General features: G+C 29.4%; 1 protein-coding gene across 7 annotated transcripts in view; it reads right to left on the bottom strand.

Annotated features, from left to right (window-relative positions):
- The window catches only part of LOC123292048 (protein scalloped), a 267,373-nt gene that overhangs the window by 47,232 nt on the left and 200,447 nt on the right, over positions 1 to 19,694 (bottom strand). For all 7 annotated transcript variants that reach the window (XM_044872553.1, XM_044872555.1, XM_044872554.1 and 4 more), the window contains 2 exons: positions 13,353 to 13,477; positions 12,637 to 12,775 (listed from right to left, as the gene is read on the bottom strand). In XM_044872553.1, the coding sequence (XP_044728488.1) occupies positions 12,637 to 12,775; positions 13,353 to 13,477 (264 nt within the window). The remainder of the gene's footprint in view (positions 1 to 12,636; positions 12,776 to 13,352; positions 13,478 to 19,694) is intronic.

Genomic DNA, 19,694 nt, shown 5'->3' with positions numbered 1-19,694 from the left:
TTTTCTATTTCACTCAATTGTTTCTTAATGCTCATTTCATGAATATATTATATTGCATTCAACTATTAATTCACCCAATTAATACTTGCTTACTATGAGATAGGGTAGTAAATATATTTGTTTTAAGGGATTATTTACTAATATCTGCTCGGTTAATCGAATTTTCACAAATATTAGCTTCATGGAAATTTTTTATTTTCTTCTGCTATTTTGACCTTTAAGTACTTATACACTTGCGTCAAGCCCCCTCCTCATTGTATATATAACAAAAAATTCACAAAACTACAAAAACGATACTTTCTTAACAAAAATATAAATTTGTTTAGCTTTGTAGGAAAAGGGTAAGTTAGATGGTTCACGAGTTCTTAAACTGTAGTTCTATGGCCTCTTTAATCATACTCCCCGCTCACTCTTTGAATTTTCTGTTGAATACTGAGAGTTGGAACTCACCAACTGGCAAAAATAATTTGTACAAATTCTAAAACGAAGTGGACCCGTTTTCTGAAGTTCCGATTAAGACTACCAGATGGCAATACTTGTATTTACCATTTTTAAAGACCAAACAAAATATTCAAATTCAAATGAGATAAATATCGCTTACTGGCGATATCTATCAGTGGGATGATAGAAACTGGGATCTGATACTGAAGATCAGAGGCAAGTTGAAAGCCTTATTGCTGTCTAAGGGAATAGGGAGTCAAAGAGGCCTTACGAATATTAAGAGAGCAAGGGAAAATATTGTGTGGTGATGTGTATCTATAAAGATTGGGGGCTAACGACAATGATAGTATAAAATTTATGAATGAACATTCCTTGTAAATAATAATATAATAATCATAATATGGTAAACTAAAGTAATTTAATATTTTGACATAACATTAAAATTTTAATAACACTAATTAATTGTTTTTCATATACCTACACTGTACTGTATTCTGTATACCACTACGCTACCAACTAAACCTAATGTACGACGAGCTACATTAAAAATATGTTTACTCATTCATTATGAGAGACTGTCACTTGAATATCCTCTGTTCTATGTCAGATATTCATTAAACAACAGGAACCGTTAATACATCGATTGATTAACAGGTCGATTTTCGAAATTATTGAAAGCAAATGATAATCACAGCGCTATTCGTCGATAGACGATATTCGTCGAAATCGGACGATTGGAGTAGGCTGCATATTGTTTGTTACAAGCGATTTTTGAAAAAATATAAATCGTTCCAGAAAAATAACTATGCCGTACTTTTTCAACAAAAACATCAATCTCATAACTGCATACCATTTCACAACAAAACAGGATACAATTTTTATACCATGTATATATGAAATATACATAGTATATTAATATTAAGTTTAGTCCCAAGTTTGTAACGCTTAAAAATAATGATGCTAGGAAAAAAATTTTGTCATAGGTGTTCACTAAATCACCTAATTAGTCCATTTCCGGTTGTCCGTCCGTCCGTCCGTCTGTGGACACGATAACTCAAAAACGAAAAAGATATCGAGCTGAAATACAGCGTACTCAGGACGTAAAAAGTGAGGTCAAGTTCGTAAATGAGCATCATAGGTCAATTGGGTCTTGGGTCCGTAGGACCCATCTTGTAAACCGTTAGAGATAGAACAAAAGTTTAAGTGTAAAAAATGTTCCTTATCAAAAATTAAACAACTTTTGTTTGAAACATTTTTTCGTAAACATCACTGTTTACCCGTGAGGGCGCCAAATAGGGCCGGAAATTTTATAATATGTACTATACTTGATTATCAGTTATGTATGTGTCACATGTTTGTATGTGTAATGTGATAAAGAAATCAACACTGACTATGCATGGTATTTCAACAATTAACTCAGTCAATTGTTTGTTTTCACTTGTTTTTTAATGAAAACAAAACGAAAATTATTCGAATATTAAAAACAAACAAAAATAAAAATCCGACCAGTTTAAAAAAATACACTCTGTGTCTAGAGCTCATATAGCCCAATTGGATAAGGCGATTGGCTTGAATCCAAGAAGTTCGGGTTCGAGTCTTGATTGTTAGTGAATTTTGTTCAATTCTCTTTGATTAAAAATAATAAAATGATAGCTTTTCAACAGGTTTTAAATATATATATTTTTTCCATCCCGTTTAAAATAATGTTGTAGAGTAATTATAATAAGTTTTCCAAAATCTATGTAGTCATAAAACATAAAATGAACTGTTGTTCATTTAGATTTAGTTTCAGTTTTGGGCGTGTACAAAAAATAATACCTACATATATTTTTACAAGAATGTAATTTATAGCATATTTGATTTAAACTTTTGTCAACTTTTAAATTTAGATGGATAAAATAATTTATTGGATGCTATGAAAGATTACGTGGAATAGAGCTAGCTAACGTTAGCTGTTACGTTACGTGTTAAAAAACTATTAAATAAAATTTTTATTAAATTCATTTGATACTGATAGTATTAAATGTTAGTAATTTCTTAACTTGATATATTTAACGTGTAATTACTATTAAATTTTAGGTAGTATTTGAATGTAAGAAAATTGTATTTTGCGTGTTAATTGGTTATTTAGAGATTCAGGTTGGCTTTTAAAAATTTCCTTGTTTCAGAAATATAAATGAATATGTTTTTATTAAATTGTTCCATTTAAATTGTACGTAAGTATTCTGTTTTAAAATATTAATTTTGCAACACACACAAATTGACTTTCAATTGTGTTTTTTAAAGTGACATAGACACGAACATAATTATTATATTATTAAGTAAGTAAAATCAGGGGGGGGGGGTAGTTAGCCGATTATTTATATAAATTAATTTATTTCAAATTAAGGTATATCTAATATTATTCCTAAATGGCCTAAATGGCTATAGAGCCTAAATGGCCGAGCGGTCTAAGGCGTTTGCCCTTGACTGTTAGTCCATTTAGACTTAGGTTGCGGGTTCGAATCCAGGCAGCGGCAGTATGAACAATTTATAATTAATGGTAGTGCAGAATTGATCACATTGTCGTCGCTTGAATAAGAACGAAGTAACCGACTCCATCCACATCAAAATGTAATTTGTAAATATGTTTGTAATTAAATAAAATAAAGATTAACAAATAATGATGTGGGTGGCCTCTGTTATAGGTGTATATGTCAGAGAAACGGAGGTTAAACCCCATTATTATTATATATAATATTGTTCTTATGACAAAGTAGATGATAGGCGGGATACTTTGATAATTTTTATCCAGATTTGATCGTAGCAATTGAAAAAAAACTATTTAATTAATAATATGGGATAAATATGGTCAACGCTAAACCCAATTTTGACCAAATTTTGATTGCTTTAGGTTAATCAAAATTTCCCAATAAACAAAAGGTTGTCCGAAAAATTAATACAATAGACAGTATCACTGATTAATTTAGCTTTCTAATGAGATAAACTTCAGTAATTAATCATAAATATCCGAAACCTACAATTTTTCAAACAAAACATGCATGTAAGGAACAAGTTCATAATGTAAGTAATAAAATTTATCAAAGGATTATTTATTGACATCATTTATACACAGTATATGACATCATACAAGTCATTATTAACTTTCTGACAGAAAGTTATTCCTTTCATCCTGAAAATCTAAATAAAAACATAAATTTATGCCGTGTAAGAATTCATTTTATTCAATTTTTAATTAAATTAGAGTGCAGTAAAGGGGAGTATACGTAATAGAGATGTTATAAAGCTCCACAACCGTAACCAAAACAATCGTAACCGAATCTGATCCTGTAACATCCCTAATAGTTGTAGCGAATAGACTATATTTATATTATTTTCGAAAATAGATATATCCTTGTGGTTTGAATACATTTTTTTTGAATAATTTGCAAAATCTTAAAACTGTATTTGAATTTTATTTTCATGTTTCCTGAATTAGCATTACAATCACATAAATCACATAAGGAAGTTGTTGGTATAACCTCTAAAAGTATTATTAGTAAGACTTGTTATCAAATATATTTAATATATTCATGAATCTCGCTCCTATGATGATTATTAGCAATATGCATATACGTACCAATGTGTAGTTGTAAGTTTTTGTCAAAATAAATGCAAATAATATACATAGAGTTGTGTAACCTAGTATCTTTATACAAGGTGTCAAAAAATACCAAACCTCCAGAAAAAATTCAATAGAAAATGATTTTAGAAACTGATCTTGAAATTACAAAAATGGTCTGAATAGTAAACTCATGGAATCAGAGCATATTTTGACTTAACCTTACAACTACGAGATAGATTTTGTCTTTTGATTTTCTCCGTATTTATAAATTTTGCATAAAAAAGTTTTGGAACTATGTTCCTTATCGCACGAAATTTATTTGCTGGTTGTAGTAGGGAAGCCCAAGAGGGGATTTGTGTAGTAACTCGAGCGCGTCAGATTAAGATATGGGGGGTTCCTTGGACCTTCCTTAGTACCTCCACCAAATATTAGCCCTAAATATGGGGGGACCCGCATAGGGCAGACGGTCAGATTAGTAAAAACAAAATTGCGATAGGTGAATTAATTCGAGAGCGTCACATTAATATATGGTGGGTTAATTGCATGCTAAAAATTGTAAATTTCAATAATATGAAAAAACTTTGATCACGCTCGAGTTACTACGGGCAACAAACTTTGCAAGCCTCCCATTTCTTTGCGTCTTGCTTAAATCGTCAGATTATTGGAATGTACATTTTTTAGCATGTAACTAACCCATCAAATCTTATTCTGACGCGCTCGAGTTAATTCAAATATCGAAATTTCGTTTTTACTAATCTGATCGTCTGCCCTACGCACGTTCACCCATATTTAGGGCTGATATTTGATAGAGGTACTAAGGCAGGCCCAAGGAAGCTCTCATATCTTAATCTGACGCGCTCGAGTTACTACAAAAATCCCCTCTTGGGCTCGCCTACTATTGGGAAAAAAATTGCAACAGACACCAAAAACCGGCATCTAGGTTACCTAGGAAACTAAAACTTTTTCAATCGATTCAGGTTGCTATGCATTTTGAGAAAATGCAAAAATCTTTTTATAACTGTCAATTACTATTTTTTGTCAAAATTTTATGTTTTATCATTTAAAAAAATTGAGTTGTGAAAGTTTTCAGAAGTTAAAGAAAATAGAGATAATTGAAAGTAAGTACAATGCAACTTTTATGTTATAGTACCGAGGTACGAGAGGAATATAGTTCCTACCAGGTGTTTCACGACACTTCTCGATCTTTTTTAACATAAATTGTTTTATTATTTACATAGAATAACTTTCTAATTTAAAATTTTGATCTATCTCTTATCGCTTCAGAGTTGATCCAGTCCAGAACAAATTAACGGTTTCTGGAGGATGTTCCTCTACTTGCAGAACAGTTTATACTTGAGACATTTTTTTCCAAAAACTCTTCGTTGAAGAAATTTTCAGGTAGATTATTTAAATTAGAACACGCAGTAAATTTGTAAGTAAATAATTTTAGCAGCAGAGTTATAAACAATTCAAGCTTGAAGCTTTCGTGTGTGTATGTATGTATATGTGGTGGTTTTGTGTGTTCATCAGATGGTTCACAAAACTATTCAGACTAATTTAATATCCAGCTTGTTTAGTGTATTATTATTATATGTATATATAATATAATATTCACAATATATTTATTATATGATATTACTCAATTTATAAAGTATGTTTATTAAATATTACGATTCAATCTATATACAGTAGAATCTCGATAAGTTAAAGTCCAAGGGAAACACAAAATATTTTAAGTTATAGAGGTTTTAAGTTATCAAGTGTCTATGTTAGGTAAAGGTTAATATAGAGGTATGTACATGTTTCTATGTAGTTACTGAGGGCCTATACAGAGATTATTTATTTAAGTTATAGAGGTTGCGTATTTTAAGTTATAGAGGTTTTGGGCTCTGATGGGAAGGGAACATAGTATTTTTTTAAGTAACAGAGGTTTTTATGTTACCGAGGTTTAAGTTATCGAGGTTCTACTGTATATATATAATAATTCAAGCTGACTGATCGATCAACGCACAGCTCAAACCGCTGGGTCTAGAAGCCTGAAATTTTGTACACACTTTTCTTGAACGACGTAAGTGAGCACTAAATGGTGTTTTTGATACACCTTTCATAAAATCGAGAAAAATGCAAAAAATAATTATGGTAATTGATGAAACTCGTTTTATGAGGTAATTTAGATCCAAAAAGTTTAAAAATCAGGTTAATTTAATGATTGGATGCAGAGTTTTGAGATATTGCAATATTTGGATCGATTTTAGTCTGTATCTTAAAAACTATTCGGTCAGTCGTCAAAAGCACCTGATTTTTGTACTTTTTGGGTCAAAATTACCCTATATACTGAGTTTTATCGAAATTAGAGATCAAAAAAAAATTTCTCGATTTTTTTGCAATTTTTTTTGAGGGGTACCCCTTTGATAAAATCGAGAAAATCGCAAGTGGATGGAGTAATTTTGATCCAAAAAGTATAAAAATCAGGTTAATTTAATGATTGGACCTGTAGAAAATTGTAAAAAAATTTAAAAACAAAGCACAGTTATTGCAAAGTTTTAAGTTTTCACTTCGGTCCCCATGATTGAGTTATACTTTTTACAGTTGAATTTTGTGGTAGTGGGGTTTTAATTTTGGAATTTTTTTGTATTTAAATTATTTTGGGGTATAAAATACTGCATAATTGCAACACAAAATTTATTCCTTTAAAAAAAAAACACCTTTATTTCTTATGATTTTCATTTTGAGTAACATGGATGAACCAATTGACATAGTTTTTGATTGTGGTGATTTCCTAACTCAAAGTTAATCGGACACAGACACATAGACAGACAGACACTCTAAGTGTTACAAACAGACGAAGAAACAAATATTCCTGATTTATTAAAAGTAAATACGATCTTCGATTTTGCTTTTTGAGATGTTTCTGTAAACATTCTGTATATTTTAATTGATAATAATTAATATACGTGTTTTGAACTAAATTGTTCTCAATTTAACTAAATATGTGAACTTGAATTTAAAACGATATGATAAATTTGTTGTATGATGATAGGCAATATTACATACAGCACATGAATACAAAGTTGAGTTGAATGACGTAGATAGATAGGTAGGTAGGTTGGTAAGTATATTCAGATCACATCATAACCTACAAAGTAACTAACACGTGGAAAGAGTAAGGAGAGTAAGCTTGATGATGGCTTCTTGATTATATCGAGTAGAATTAAATTTGATGCACGACTAAGAGAAAACGTCGACATGGGTGTTTAACTTAACTCATGCTCGTTCGTAGAACATACTTGAAATTCATTTACCACATATCATCAAATTGTTTTCCAACCTTCTAAATATATATCTAATATTTATAATATGTACATATATAAGTTGTCATTAACAAAAGTTTGTTAATTATTTTATCATAACTATGAGATAGAATGTGCAGTTGGATTTTATTTAAATTTACATTCACTTTACCGTAAATGTTCTCTTTATTTGTTGGCTTTTAATACTCATTGACAAACAAATCGACTCAACAGAGGTTTATTCAACAAGCCAATCCGATGTCATCAAGTGACATCATCATCAATTTTTCATTTTTATTTATAGCTAGCTGCGAATTACCCCTTTTTTTGGGCACTTTCATCCCCTCTCCCCATATCTCCTTGCGTAGGGGTTATAGTTTTGTAATGTACACGTCATGCTCTTTCATTTGATACCCCACTTGGATATATTTGAAATATTATTCATTTCCACTTTCTCGCTCCATTTTCCTACCCTTCGAAGGTTAAAAATAGACAAAACTAATCCTTGAAGCTGGTTATGCATATATTTTCAATATTTGAGCTTAATCGATGCACAACTTTTTAAGTATTTGAAGCACATCTTTTCAACTCCTATTTCAACCCTTTACTGTCTGTATTATACATAAAACCTTCTATAGAATCACTCTACCTATTAGAAAAATCCCCCATTATAATCCATTGCGTAGATCTAAAGATCTAAGCATACAAAGGAATAAGAGACAGACAAACGGAAGTGACTTTGTTTTATCTATATCTCTATCCTAATTATAAACCTGAAGAGTTTGTTTGTTTGTTTGTTTGTTTAAACGCGAGAAGCTCAAGAACCGCGGCTCCGATTTGAAAAATTCTCTCAGTGTTGGATAGTAAATTTATCGAGGAAGGCTATAGGCTAAATATAGGCTAAAAGTCCAATAATATAACCCAAGGTGTAAAAAAATAACCCGAAAAAAACCGTATCCTTACACGGTGTGCGCTGCGATATTTTACATTAAATACAAAGAGCGCCAGAGAGGTGAAGGCTATTACACGGTGGTTTTTATCAGTATTTATTTTTAAGCCCAGGGAAGCGGGTTTTCTCAGATATTTTAATTTCAAACTATATTATTATTATACGGCTTAGAGAATTCGTGCTACAAAGTATAATGTCGTTCACAAACATTATTTTCTTCTTCCAGGAATTTTATGATCTATATACATCCTACAAAAATGCGGATATTTTACAAAGGTAATTAAGTTAGGGCGAATATTGGAAAAGCAGATAATATAACACTCAGACATTATCAATAACGTTGTTCTAATTGCTCGATAAGTTATTTTTATATTTATTCCGTTTTTGCATTAGCTTGCATGTAATAAACAGAACGAAAAACTATGTATTAGTGACACACAAAACGAGAAACTTTTTAAAAATAAATAGAAGCACGTTGTTTTTTGAAGAGGGTACAGGGGTGCCAATGTTTAATAGATAAACCAATATAATATGAAGTTAAAATAATTCTACCTTGATTGTTGGTGGCTAAAATGTGTAACCTTGAAAGAAATGCAATGAGCGTTTAGCATTTTTCATATGGAAAACTATTTTAGGAATTTAGCGGACTGTAGATATATTATATATAATATACAATACACAAATTGTATATACTGAAATAATGGTATAGTGTTTAGTCTGTCTGTTTGTTTGTGTGTCCTTAAATTATAAAGGAATGTCCGTCTATCTGTTTATCATCATCATCATTCTCATCGTTGTTTTATTTGGTTTTGTGTATATTGTTGTGTTTAAAATAGTGTAGATAGGATCACACACACAAATATTAGATCTCTCTTTGCATCTCTTTTATTTATATTTTCTTTTTGTAGTGCTTTTATCACTTTATCTCTTTCTATTTGTCATCATATTGTGAAAAACGTTGTGTATTATGTGTATAAAAGCTCATATTCGTTGTATAATGTATTGTATAAGCTTTTGAAGTTACATAACAAACATTTAAGTTAAATTTTTTTTAAAATGCCCAAAAAAAAGAATGACTTATTAAAAACTGCAAGAATTTACGATCGGGCAGGACTAAGATTAAGACTTTGGTATTTTGCTTGACTTTGTAGTTTTTCCCCAGCAAAATTTCTGCTCACCATTGAAAACTCAAAAGCAAGACGATTCATTTCTAAGACCAACAGGCGCAATTAGTAATCAAAAATTAATAATTATTATTTAAGATTACGCAACTTTGACTAAATATAGAATGCTCCAATAATTAATTTTAGAGAACTTTACTTTGCCAATTTGTACAAAATAATGTTACACTAATTAGCCACTATGTAATAATTATTTTCTCAAATTACTAATTCTCGACTAATGTTTAAATCAAATGCTGGTAATTCGTTAGAAGAATAATTAAAAAGTGAATGTAAATTTTTCTATTACATAACTCATTTATAATTTATATCACTCTGTACATTTGGAACAATGTATACATGTATAGAAAAGTACAGTTTAAATAAAACATCTCACAGCGAAATATTTTGTGAAATTCCAAAATTCACAGTATTTAGAAAATACATACAACAATCCACATATGTATGTATAGTACCTATACAGGATGTTTCAGGAAGTATTACGGGCTGTACAAGATCATGACAAAATATAAATACAATTAAGAATTAATATACAATCATATGATTTGTGGATAGTATTTATATTTACATAAATTCCAATGTACTTGTTATATATACGCAGCACCTATGTTACACAATACGTCAGCTGTATAGCTACAGATATACTGCTATAAGCATGTCGGTAACGCGAACCCATAACATTTCCGCTACCAAGAATAAAGAAGTTTTCACTTCAAAAACTACGATTTAAATGAACCGAATGAAAAAAATTAATGAAAAGGCAAATATAAACTACGTGTCACAATGAACAAATTTTCTATTACACAGATATTAATTTTTTTCTCTCTACTCTATATGTTACACAATACGTCAGCTGTATAGCAGAGATACTGCTATAAGCAAATCGGCACGTGTACAGCATGTCGGTAGCGCGAACCCATATCATTTTCTCCTACCAAAAAGTGCCCAACGTTCTCCTACCAAAAATCGCATAAAAATTCGTTGCATAGTTTTAAAGATCTAAGCATTCATAAGGATTAAGGATGTATGAGCATGACAACAATGTTTGATTTAAAGGCTCAAAATTTGTTTGTAGGTAGTCTTTTACTCAAAGAATATGTGGTTAAAATTTCAGCTTAGGTATCCGTGCAAATTTTTAAGAAAAAAGTCATTAAAAATCGATATAAAATACATTGGCTCTTATGGAGGAATCTCAAAAAACGACATATTTTGGAAGTTTTTGATAATTTTCATTTGGAATGAATGAAAACAAATTAAAAAAAAAACTTTGAATAGAAAGTTAACATATTAGCAATGAATTAGAAAAGAAAAAAACTAAGTGTCACCGTCCATATAAGGGATGTAAGAGCAGGGTAGATTAAGGGTTGAAATGATTTTTATCTTATTTTCAACTTTGATGATGAATTTTGTTATAACTTCATGAATGTAGACGAAAAATAAGAATAAAATTTTTCGATATGTGTCTTGGTTTTCGAAATATCGAAAGCTAATTAATTAAAAAAAATTTTATTCTTACTTTTCGTCTTATATCGTCAAGTAATAATATAAATTTATCATCAAAATTGAAAAGCGACTTGGTTTTATACTATGTATTGATGTTGATATAAGAACACCAAGTTTTGAATATTCCAAATAATTAGCATGATCAGCCTGAAGCATCCTGTTTAGGTAGGTATGTTACATAGTATGTATAGATATAGAACACATAATAGTAGTAAAAGGAACGAACTAACAGTTTGTGTAAAATACACAATAAAGAGACAAATAATATTCTATACATTTTGTATAACCACCCTTATACAGTTTTGTTTTGTTTTAGTAAAAACAAAATAAATAAAAAAAGCTCCGATATACACACACACCAACAACGTACGTTACGTTACATTACGTTACGAACCATGAACGTATGAACGAACGTACAAAATAATATAACACATAATTTATGTTTCAATTTATTGTCTTTACTATTACACATAACATAACATAATATAACATTGGATATGATATAGTTGGTTGGTGGGAGAAGTAGTGGGGGGATGTAAAATGTGTTGTTATTTGTTGACTAGTTGGTTATTCTACCTACTAAATTATTGTATTTTATTCATCTATTCTTGTTGTGTTTGTGATTTGTTTAATTGATTATGAAATATTTTTTTACTATTGTTACAGTCAAACTTATATAAATGTTGATGTGCTTTCGATAATAAGACGTATTTACATAGAAAACTGAATATTAAAGGTATTGGATATAAAGCAATCCTTGTCTATTGAAAACCCAATTTTAGCCACATATTACAATAGGGCTTTTCATTTACAAAATGATTTTTTGTTTCGGACTGTTTTCAATCAAGTAAAGACATATCTTATATCTTCTATCCTTGTCAAAAAGAGCTGCTTGAAAAAGATAAAATATATTTAACTATCTTTGGGTGAACAGTTTCATGACAACTGCCCGAAACAAAAGCAAATTGATGAAAAGGTCTATCTTTATCGCAAATAGTTGCCTAGTGATATAAGTACTGTTTATTATAACAATTAATTTACCGTATAGGCTAGATAATTTTAGATAACTTCTAGGGAATTTAAAAAAAATGTTTGGCAAAGTATAAAGTCCGTTATTTGTTACTTTTATCCATCGAATCTATACTTTTTTAGCAATATTAATAATAATATTAATAGTCGGCGCATGCATAGTTAAGGTATCCTGATAATACAAATTTCACTTAGAACGGTTTTCAATTTTTTGAAGAGTGATACAAGTGCACACCCTTGCCCCTCCCTCTTCTCGCGTATACAACTTTCACTTTCAAAAGTTTTCAATTTTTTGAACAGAGTTCTTAATACAGTACACTTATAATGTAAGATCATTGACACAAGTCAATTGCAAATTCTGGTGATAAATATAAAAACTATATTCAAATCCAAGACAGAAGCATAAAAAGCATGTATTTTAATGTTATTTATTTTAACTGGACTATATAATACTCTTTTTATTACTCAAAATTAATTTTTGATCGAAAATATACCTCTTTTAATAACAATTTGAAGTATAATTAAAAAGAAACAAAGAATGACGAATTGAAAAATAGAAGTAAAATATATTGAAAATAAATAATGTAAAATAAGAAGTAAAAAGAAATAAATTATTGATTTTGCAATACGTAAACTCACCATACATCTTTCCTTCATCTGACAATATAATTTTTCGTCGTCCACATGGAGGATATATAGCCAATGCTTCTTGAAAGCTTTGTTCAATGTCTGGACTCCAGACACCTTCTGCATCAGCTGCTGCCAAATCCTTTTCATCCTGTCATTGTAACAAAATGAGGTGATATTTATTTTTATGCATTTTCATTTTATAATAAAATATGTAGGTACGTTTTATTACTGAAAATATCATTCAACTGTTACAGAGTAGAGTTATTTACATATTTTGGAATAAAATTTATAAAGATTAAAAAAATGAACAAATCATTTTGGGAAAAAGTAAAGCTCAGGCTACATAAAAGGTGTACCATGTCATAATATATACATCCAAAAAAACTCTTCATATTTTCTGGCATCTAACTAAAATCTTCGAGTTTATTTAACAGTCAACTAAAATTCCTTGCCTAAAGGAAATAGTAGAACATTTTAATCATAATTTTGTTTCCCAAAACTAACATTTTAATCGAAAAACGAATATTTTATAAAATTTGCAGCTTAAAAAAGGTATTGGATGAAAATTTTGCTTAATTAAATGGAATGAAAGTACGTCAGCTTCAGAAATATGGTTGTCAAAGGCAATGAAGATCACCCATCTATGTTAATGACAATGGCTTTAAGGACAAATTTCAATTATTTTTTCGATTAAATGGGTTCTTGAAATTAATTAAAATACTTACATCGCTGATATCACCAACATCGAGATTTTTGGTATCTGAACCGGAACCGTTAGTATCAGCAGCCGTCGGTCCGGCGCTTACGGGAGTCCACGGCGAAGTAATGGTGCCGGTTGCCACCACACTACCTGTAAATAAAAGACACATTATGTTAAAATTTATGTGATTTAATTGGTAAATTGTTAAGATATTTTTGTTTCCCTTTTTGTATTCTTCTTTGTATAATAATCATCGTATAGTAAATAAATGCGGCAAATAACAATGGTGTCAACCAAACATTTTAAATTATAAATTAAGAGCTTCTTTGTAAATGTAGCTCTTTTATACCTACAGTATGATTTAAAAGAAATTTTAAAAATTTGAGAGTACATATACATTAAGCAATGTGTATAAGAAAGATAACAAGTCATACTCATTCATGTAATAAGGGAAATGATTAAAAAAATACACAGTATATAAGGTAGGAATAACAATGTATCTAGTGCTTTGATCAATTACATGAATCAAGAGTGTGATAATAATTTGATGTTACTTTTGAGTCTTTCTGCCTGCACATTTAGAGCCATTACATAAAGTTATAATTTACAATGGTAGGCACATATTATGTGCATATATTATGTGCATATTAACAAACCTAACCAAAATTATCCATGTGTACATATTTAGATAGATATTACATTTATATCTTCATTCATATACAAACATATATACACTGTATTGTAGTATGGTACAGTATAGTTTATAGTGTACTAAATAAATGATCATGATGTGGGAGGTGTACGTACAATGGTAACAAACACCAGCAATGGTGAATGATGAATCAGAGAATAGATCATATACGTGTAGTATATTGTGATGTATAACCTAGCCATATGAATTTATATTATTATTACATACATATACAATATTACATCAATTATATACACGGTGTTCTGTTATTGATAGCAGAAAATAATACCAATAAGTAAAGCTTATCAAGACAAATGGAAAAGCTCTTTACCAAATTTGGATCTGAGGCCTGATTCGGGAGATGCGGCTATGGGAAAAAAAAAAAGATTTATGAATTCACAGACCTATCAAAATCATTAAATTAGTAGATATCACTTTAGAATATAGAGGGGATTATCATAAAACAATAATTGATTGTAAATTGATTTAATTGGGTAGCGAATATTAAAAAAAAATATTTTGTTGTCATTATATATATAAAAAAAAAGGAAAAAAATCACCAATACAGAGACACTTGTGGGAGGTATCCAATTATATATTAGTATAGGTACGGAGGGGGATTAAATTGTATAATACATAACACAAAATGTATCACTTTACAGCTTCAACACAATATACATAGTGTGGTTTGTCTGTGAGTATGTGTATCTTTCATTAAAACGGATTATGGCCCGTTTTGGCGATATTAGCGATTCATTTTTAGACTCGCTGTCTAAAAATGTACCGCTTAGGAAAAAACAGTTTAGATGAATAACAATTTTGTTCATTATGTTATTTGTATACCATATCTGTAATAAAACTGCCTATAAAAGAGAATAACGCACGGAACGAACAAGTTAACAATGATTATTTCAAAACTAACAGATTGAACTTTATAATCATTCTGTAGAACACATATTTGTAAACCAGAAAATATAGGAACTATGTAATTTGCTTCATTCCAAATAAATATTTGATAACCAAACCGATATACCAATTCTATCTAGTGTTGTGTACGATGAGGTACCTTAACTGAATTTGAAAACCATGTATATGTTGATGGACTGTGGAATAGATATTATATATTACTGTGGAGGGTACACCAAGTATAATATATCCATAAACACACACAATGAGAATGGGTAAGAATGAGGGTTGAAGGTTGAGGCTGAGGGTACTGGGTAGTATGTTGATGATTTGTTGGCAAATTGCCTGGTCAAATCATTATTATATATAGATATAGATATTGTATAATATATTATAACGATAGCGGATAGATTGTATTTCAAATTGTCTATATTCACGAAAGTGGGAATCTAAAACATTTCAAGATATCTTATATGTAAATTTATACTTAACATTCTTACAAAATCCTCTTTCTGTGATTTTTAAAAAACATTTATGTAATTTGAACGTAGCTACGATTTATATAGTTGTATTCGCTACGCGAAGTTTTAGTACGTTAAAAATGTATTTTTTTCAAAAATTTGCAAATCCAACGATCCGATCCTAACTCTAATTTTTAATATTTGCATGTGGGTGTTATACACTTTTATATTCTGAAGACAGCAGCAATTTGAATTTTTGCTCAGCAGATATTAACATATAAGTAGCTAGAAGTAGAACTTTAACCATCCCTCATTTTCCCATCTCCATGTCATCTACACTAAGATTATAATGAGCTAAAGGAACATTTCATTTTTTTTCTTGTAGAGTAAAATATTCATCATCGCTACCAACATGCTATGAATATAGCTCCAGATATAACCATAGAGATAATATCATATAGAGTAGAAGCCAACCTAAAATGTGTCCATCGAAAAAAAAAGAGAAAGAAAATAAGGCTATCAATCTATCTCTCTAAAGATAAATATGAGCCACTCATTTTCCCTCTTTTATTATTTGTTGGAAACTCATACTCACAGGCTTGTCTATAGTTCGCCAACTCTATATGTTATTATCTCCATGGATATAACACTGTAAATTAGGAAACTAGAACTTTTTTCAATTGAAAAAAAGGACACCTGTATTATAATAATTAAATGTATACAATTAACTATTAACTAAGTGATTCTGATCTTTGGAAACTTCTGTTTACTGTTCATAGATGGCGTTTGATATAAAATTTAAAAAAGATAAATTTTCATACTTAAACTATATTCAAACTATAATTAATTAAAAAGTTTTAAGAAAATTTCGAAAGTCTCCATGATGGACTGATCTTTTATTTTGTTTGTAATGGGCAAACTCAAAAACTACTGGACCGATATTAAAAATTATTGCACCAATATAAAGCTACAATATCAGCGAGTAATATGAGCTGTATTTTTTTTTATTACTTTCCTTACCAGAATATGAATTGAGAATAAAAGGGGGCATAAGTGAGGTCAAAGGTAACGAAGGCTGTAACGTACTAGCCTTTGTTTTTAAGATAGAACTTGTCCAGCGAAGAAGCTGAATAACTGCTAGTGTATTATAAATAAATAAATAAATGGTAGATAATGATATTAGTGAGTGTATTATATGAAAAGAGTTGATTTGAATTTGGTAGAAAATAACTTGTATAAATAAAATCAAATATAATCAAAAGATAAACAAGTAAATAATATAAAATATTTGAATATTATATTAAAATTATATAATGTGGTTTAAATGGTTCATGTTCATGTTTCATATGTATAAGTTTGTTATATTTATTTATACATATATTAATAATTATTTATTAAAAGAGAAGGTTTATTATAAAACAAAACTTTATTATTATTCTAAAATTACACAACTTGGTTTTTGGTTTTGTACTATCTACCTACTATACTACATGACCTACTATAGTATGTAGTATGTAGTACGTGCTGCTACTATCTATCTAGAAGCTCTTTTTTTTGAAGTGAAAACTTCTTTAGCGGCGTTGTACACTTTTTTTGTAATGGGTAAAAAATGTTAAACTCGCGACAGGACACGTGTCCTGATCGAAAATTCGTAAGATCTTGTCACAGTCAGTACACAGGTTCGCATCCGATCACCGAAGTTAAGCAACATTGAGCACAGTCAGTACTTGGATGGGTGACCGCTTGGGAACACTGTGTGCGGTTGCCTTTTTATTAAAAATATTTTTTTTTTATTCATTTATTCTCATGACGCATCTGCATTGCTTGAGTGGAGATTTCAACATAAACTTTGCAGACGATAAAAATCAACTATTAATTGAATTTTTAAATAATGAATTTGGTTTAACTATGTCAAATGATCGCAATGTTAGCACAACGAAATACAAAACTGCTATTGATGCGGTCTTTATTAGACATTTAAATAGGTTCGAATCAAAACTGTTCGTTTCTTACTTCAGCTATCATAAACCGATCGTATCAGTTTTAGAGATTGGCGATGATGGTTCTGGTAGTAATGATGGGGAAAAAGTCGTCGAAATTATGGATGTAAGTTGATTTTTCTAAGAGATAAACTTTTTAATGTAATATAAAATGTCATGTTTGTATCGTACACAATAAATAAATATTGTATTCTACCACATAAATGAGAGTACTTTTATACTGATAATTAAAGCAATTCGTGCAAAATTATTCCCTAACCATTCCAAAATATCAAAAATGCACAACGTTAATATTCAAGTTTTCACTTCTGCCGGCACTCCCAGAGTGCAACCCGTCGTTTTTTTTTTTTTTTTGTTTTTTTTTTAATTTACAGTTAAAGAAGAAAGCAGTTTTAAGGTTCATGAAGCGACGAAAATAGTGAAATGTTAAAGGACTAATTTCGTTGAAGATTTTATAATGTACTGCCCTGTTTCACAGAGAAATACTCGACAAAATCCGAAAGCTCAACTCATTTGTTTTGCATTGAAAGTTGTTTTTTGGTGTAGTTAGATAACCACTCCATCACAAACAGGTCACTAGAGTTACCTCAACATCATCAAATGTTAGAGATTAAATTACAATAAAAAGTGGAAAGTAAGTAAAATACAATAGTTGAAGAAATATCATAATATCTGTTCGTATGTTTCTGATCTAAAGTGTACTAAATTGTAATATTTAAAATCATTGACCATTTGGGCGAATTTATTCAGTAAATTACGTTCAATATATGAAATTGAATAACCAACATGTTTATAACATATTATTAGATTTGAATATTTATGTTTGGTATTCATATTTTATATTTGAAATATTTACACATTCATTGAAAAAAAAAAACAACAACTAAGGGATATTGATATAGATACGGGGGTGGGCCGTAAATGGTTTGTATTAATATATAATCCCGTTTCGTTACATTTACAATGAGTTAGGACAAATTTACCATTTATAGAAGTTTTTTCTGGTACCGACAGTTCATAACTTTTCAGATAGTGAATATAAACAATTGACTGAGTTAATTGTTGAAATACACTGTATAGAAAATGTTGAATTATATTTAATAAATTATCAGACTTTCAAAAACCAACACAATTATGCCGGCCTTTCAAGCATATCCTAAGCAAAATTGATTTACCGGCGTCGGAATCAAAACGTAGTTGATGGCAAGGAAATTATTGCAGAAATTGTTTATTTTAATATAATGTATTGTATATTTCGAAAATCTTATGCATTAGAGAAATTCTTAAGTTAAATTCGAATCCAGCACCCAAAAACTATAAGAAATGTTCAATCGCATGTGACAATAAAAATCACATTTTGTTGACCAGTGTTATTGAATAAAAATTAAACTTTTCAAAATTTAAGTTACTTTCTATACCTGCTGACTTAAGGAGCTTTTGAGCATTCTCCAGCGATATTTCATCTATTTTGAGTGGAGTACTAGAAATCAATAAATTAATTATTTCATTCATTTATTTCATTTTAGTAAGTTGAGATTTTTTTGAGAAATAATAATTTTAGAATGCAGACAAACGATCGTGAGCAGTTTTATGAATACTTATTATAAATATAAGATAAATACTGATAATTAATATCAAAGTGACTTTGTAGTATGTACGGTACTATATTACTTACTTAACTTTAAAATTATTATATTTTAATACCTAATATTTGATTTAATAATATCAAAGTGACTTTGTAGTATGTATAGCACTATATTACTTAATTTTAATAACTAATATTTGATTTTATAATAATTTAATCATTTGAAATGATAATTAACTAATTGAGAAGTTATTTGAAATGTTTTATAACTTACTATTATTGATAATAGTTTTACGATATCTATTTAGAACTCATGATAATAAAGTTTTATAGTAGGTACCCTAACTTGATAAAGTATTCACTTTGTCTATATATACTATTTTTGATATCAATCAGAGGTTAGTTGTTGCTACCTAATATTTGCTGTAAATTTGAATATTATAGCGGTTTTATTATTATTATTACTATTAGATACATATTATAACGTAGGAAAAATTTTTTAGAATTATAGTAGAGTTTCATTATTCCGTACTCTAAAAACCAGGCGGTGTCTGATTGCTATGCATGTATGTATTGGAACTATGTTTCTTATTGCAAGTTATCGTTCTGATTTGTTTACGGGTTGGAAGGTAAAACCAATAAAAGTGTAACATAAATTTTCACCTAGTCATCTAGGAAATTAAAACTGTTTCAATTGATTCAGGTTGAAATGAATTTTGAGAAT

Source organism: Chrysoperla carnea, chromosome 2, assembly GCF_905475395.1.
Source record: "Chrysoperla carnea chromosome 2, inChrCarn1.1, whole genome shotgun sequence".
Taxonomy (NCBI): Eukaryota; Metazoa; Arthropoda; class Insecta; order Neuroptera; family Chrysopidae; genus Chrysoperla; species Chrysoperla carnea.
Note: the sequence above shows the minus strand (reverse complement) of the source record. Positions and strands in the feature narration are given on the sequence as shown.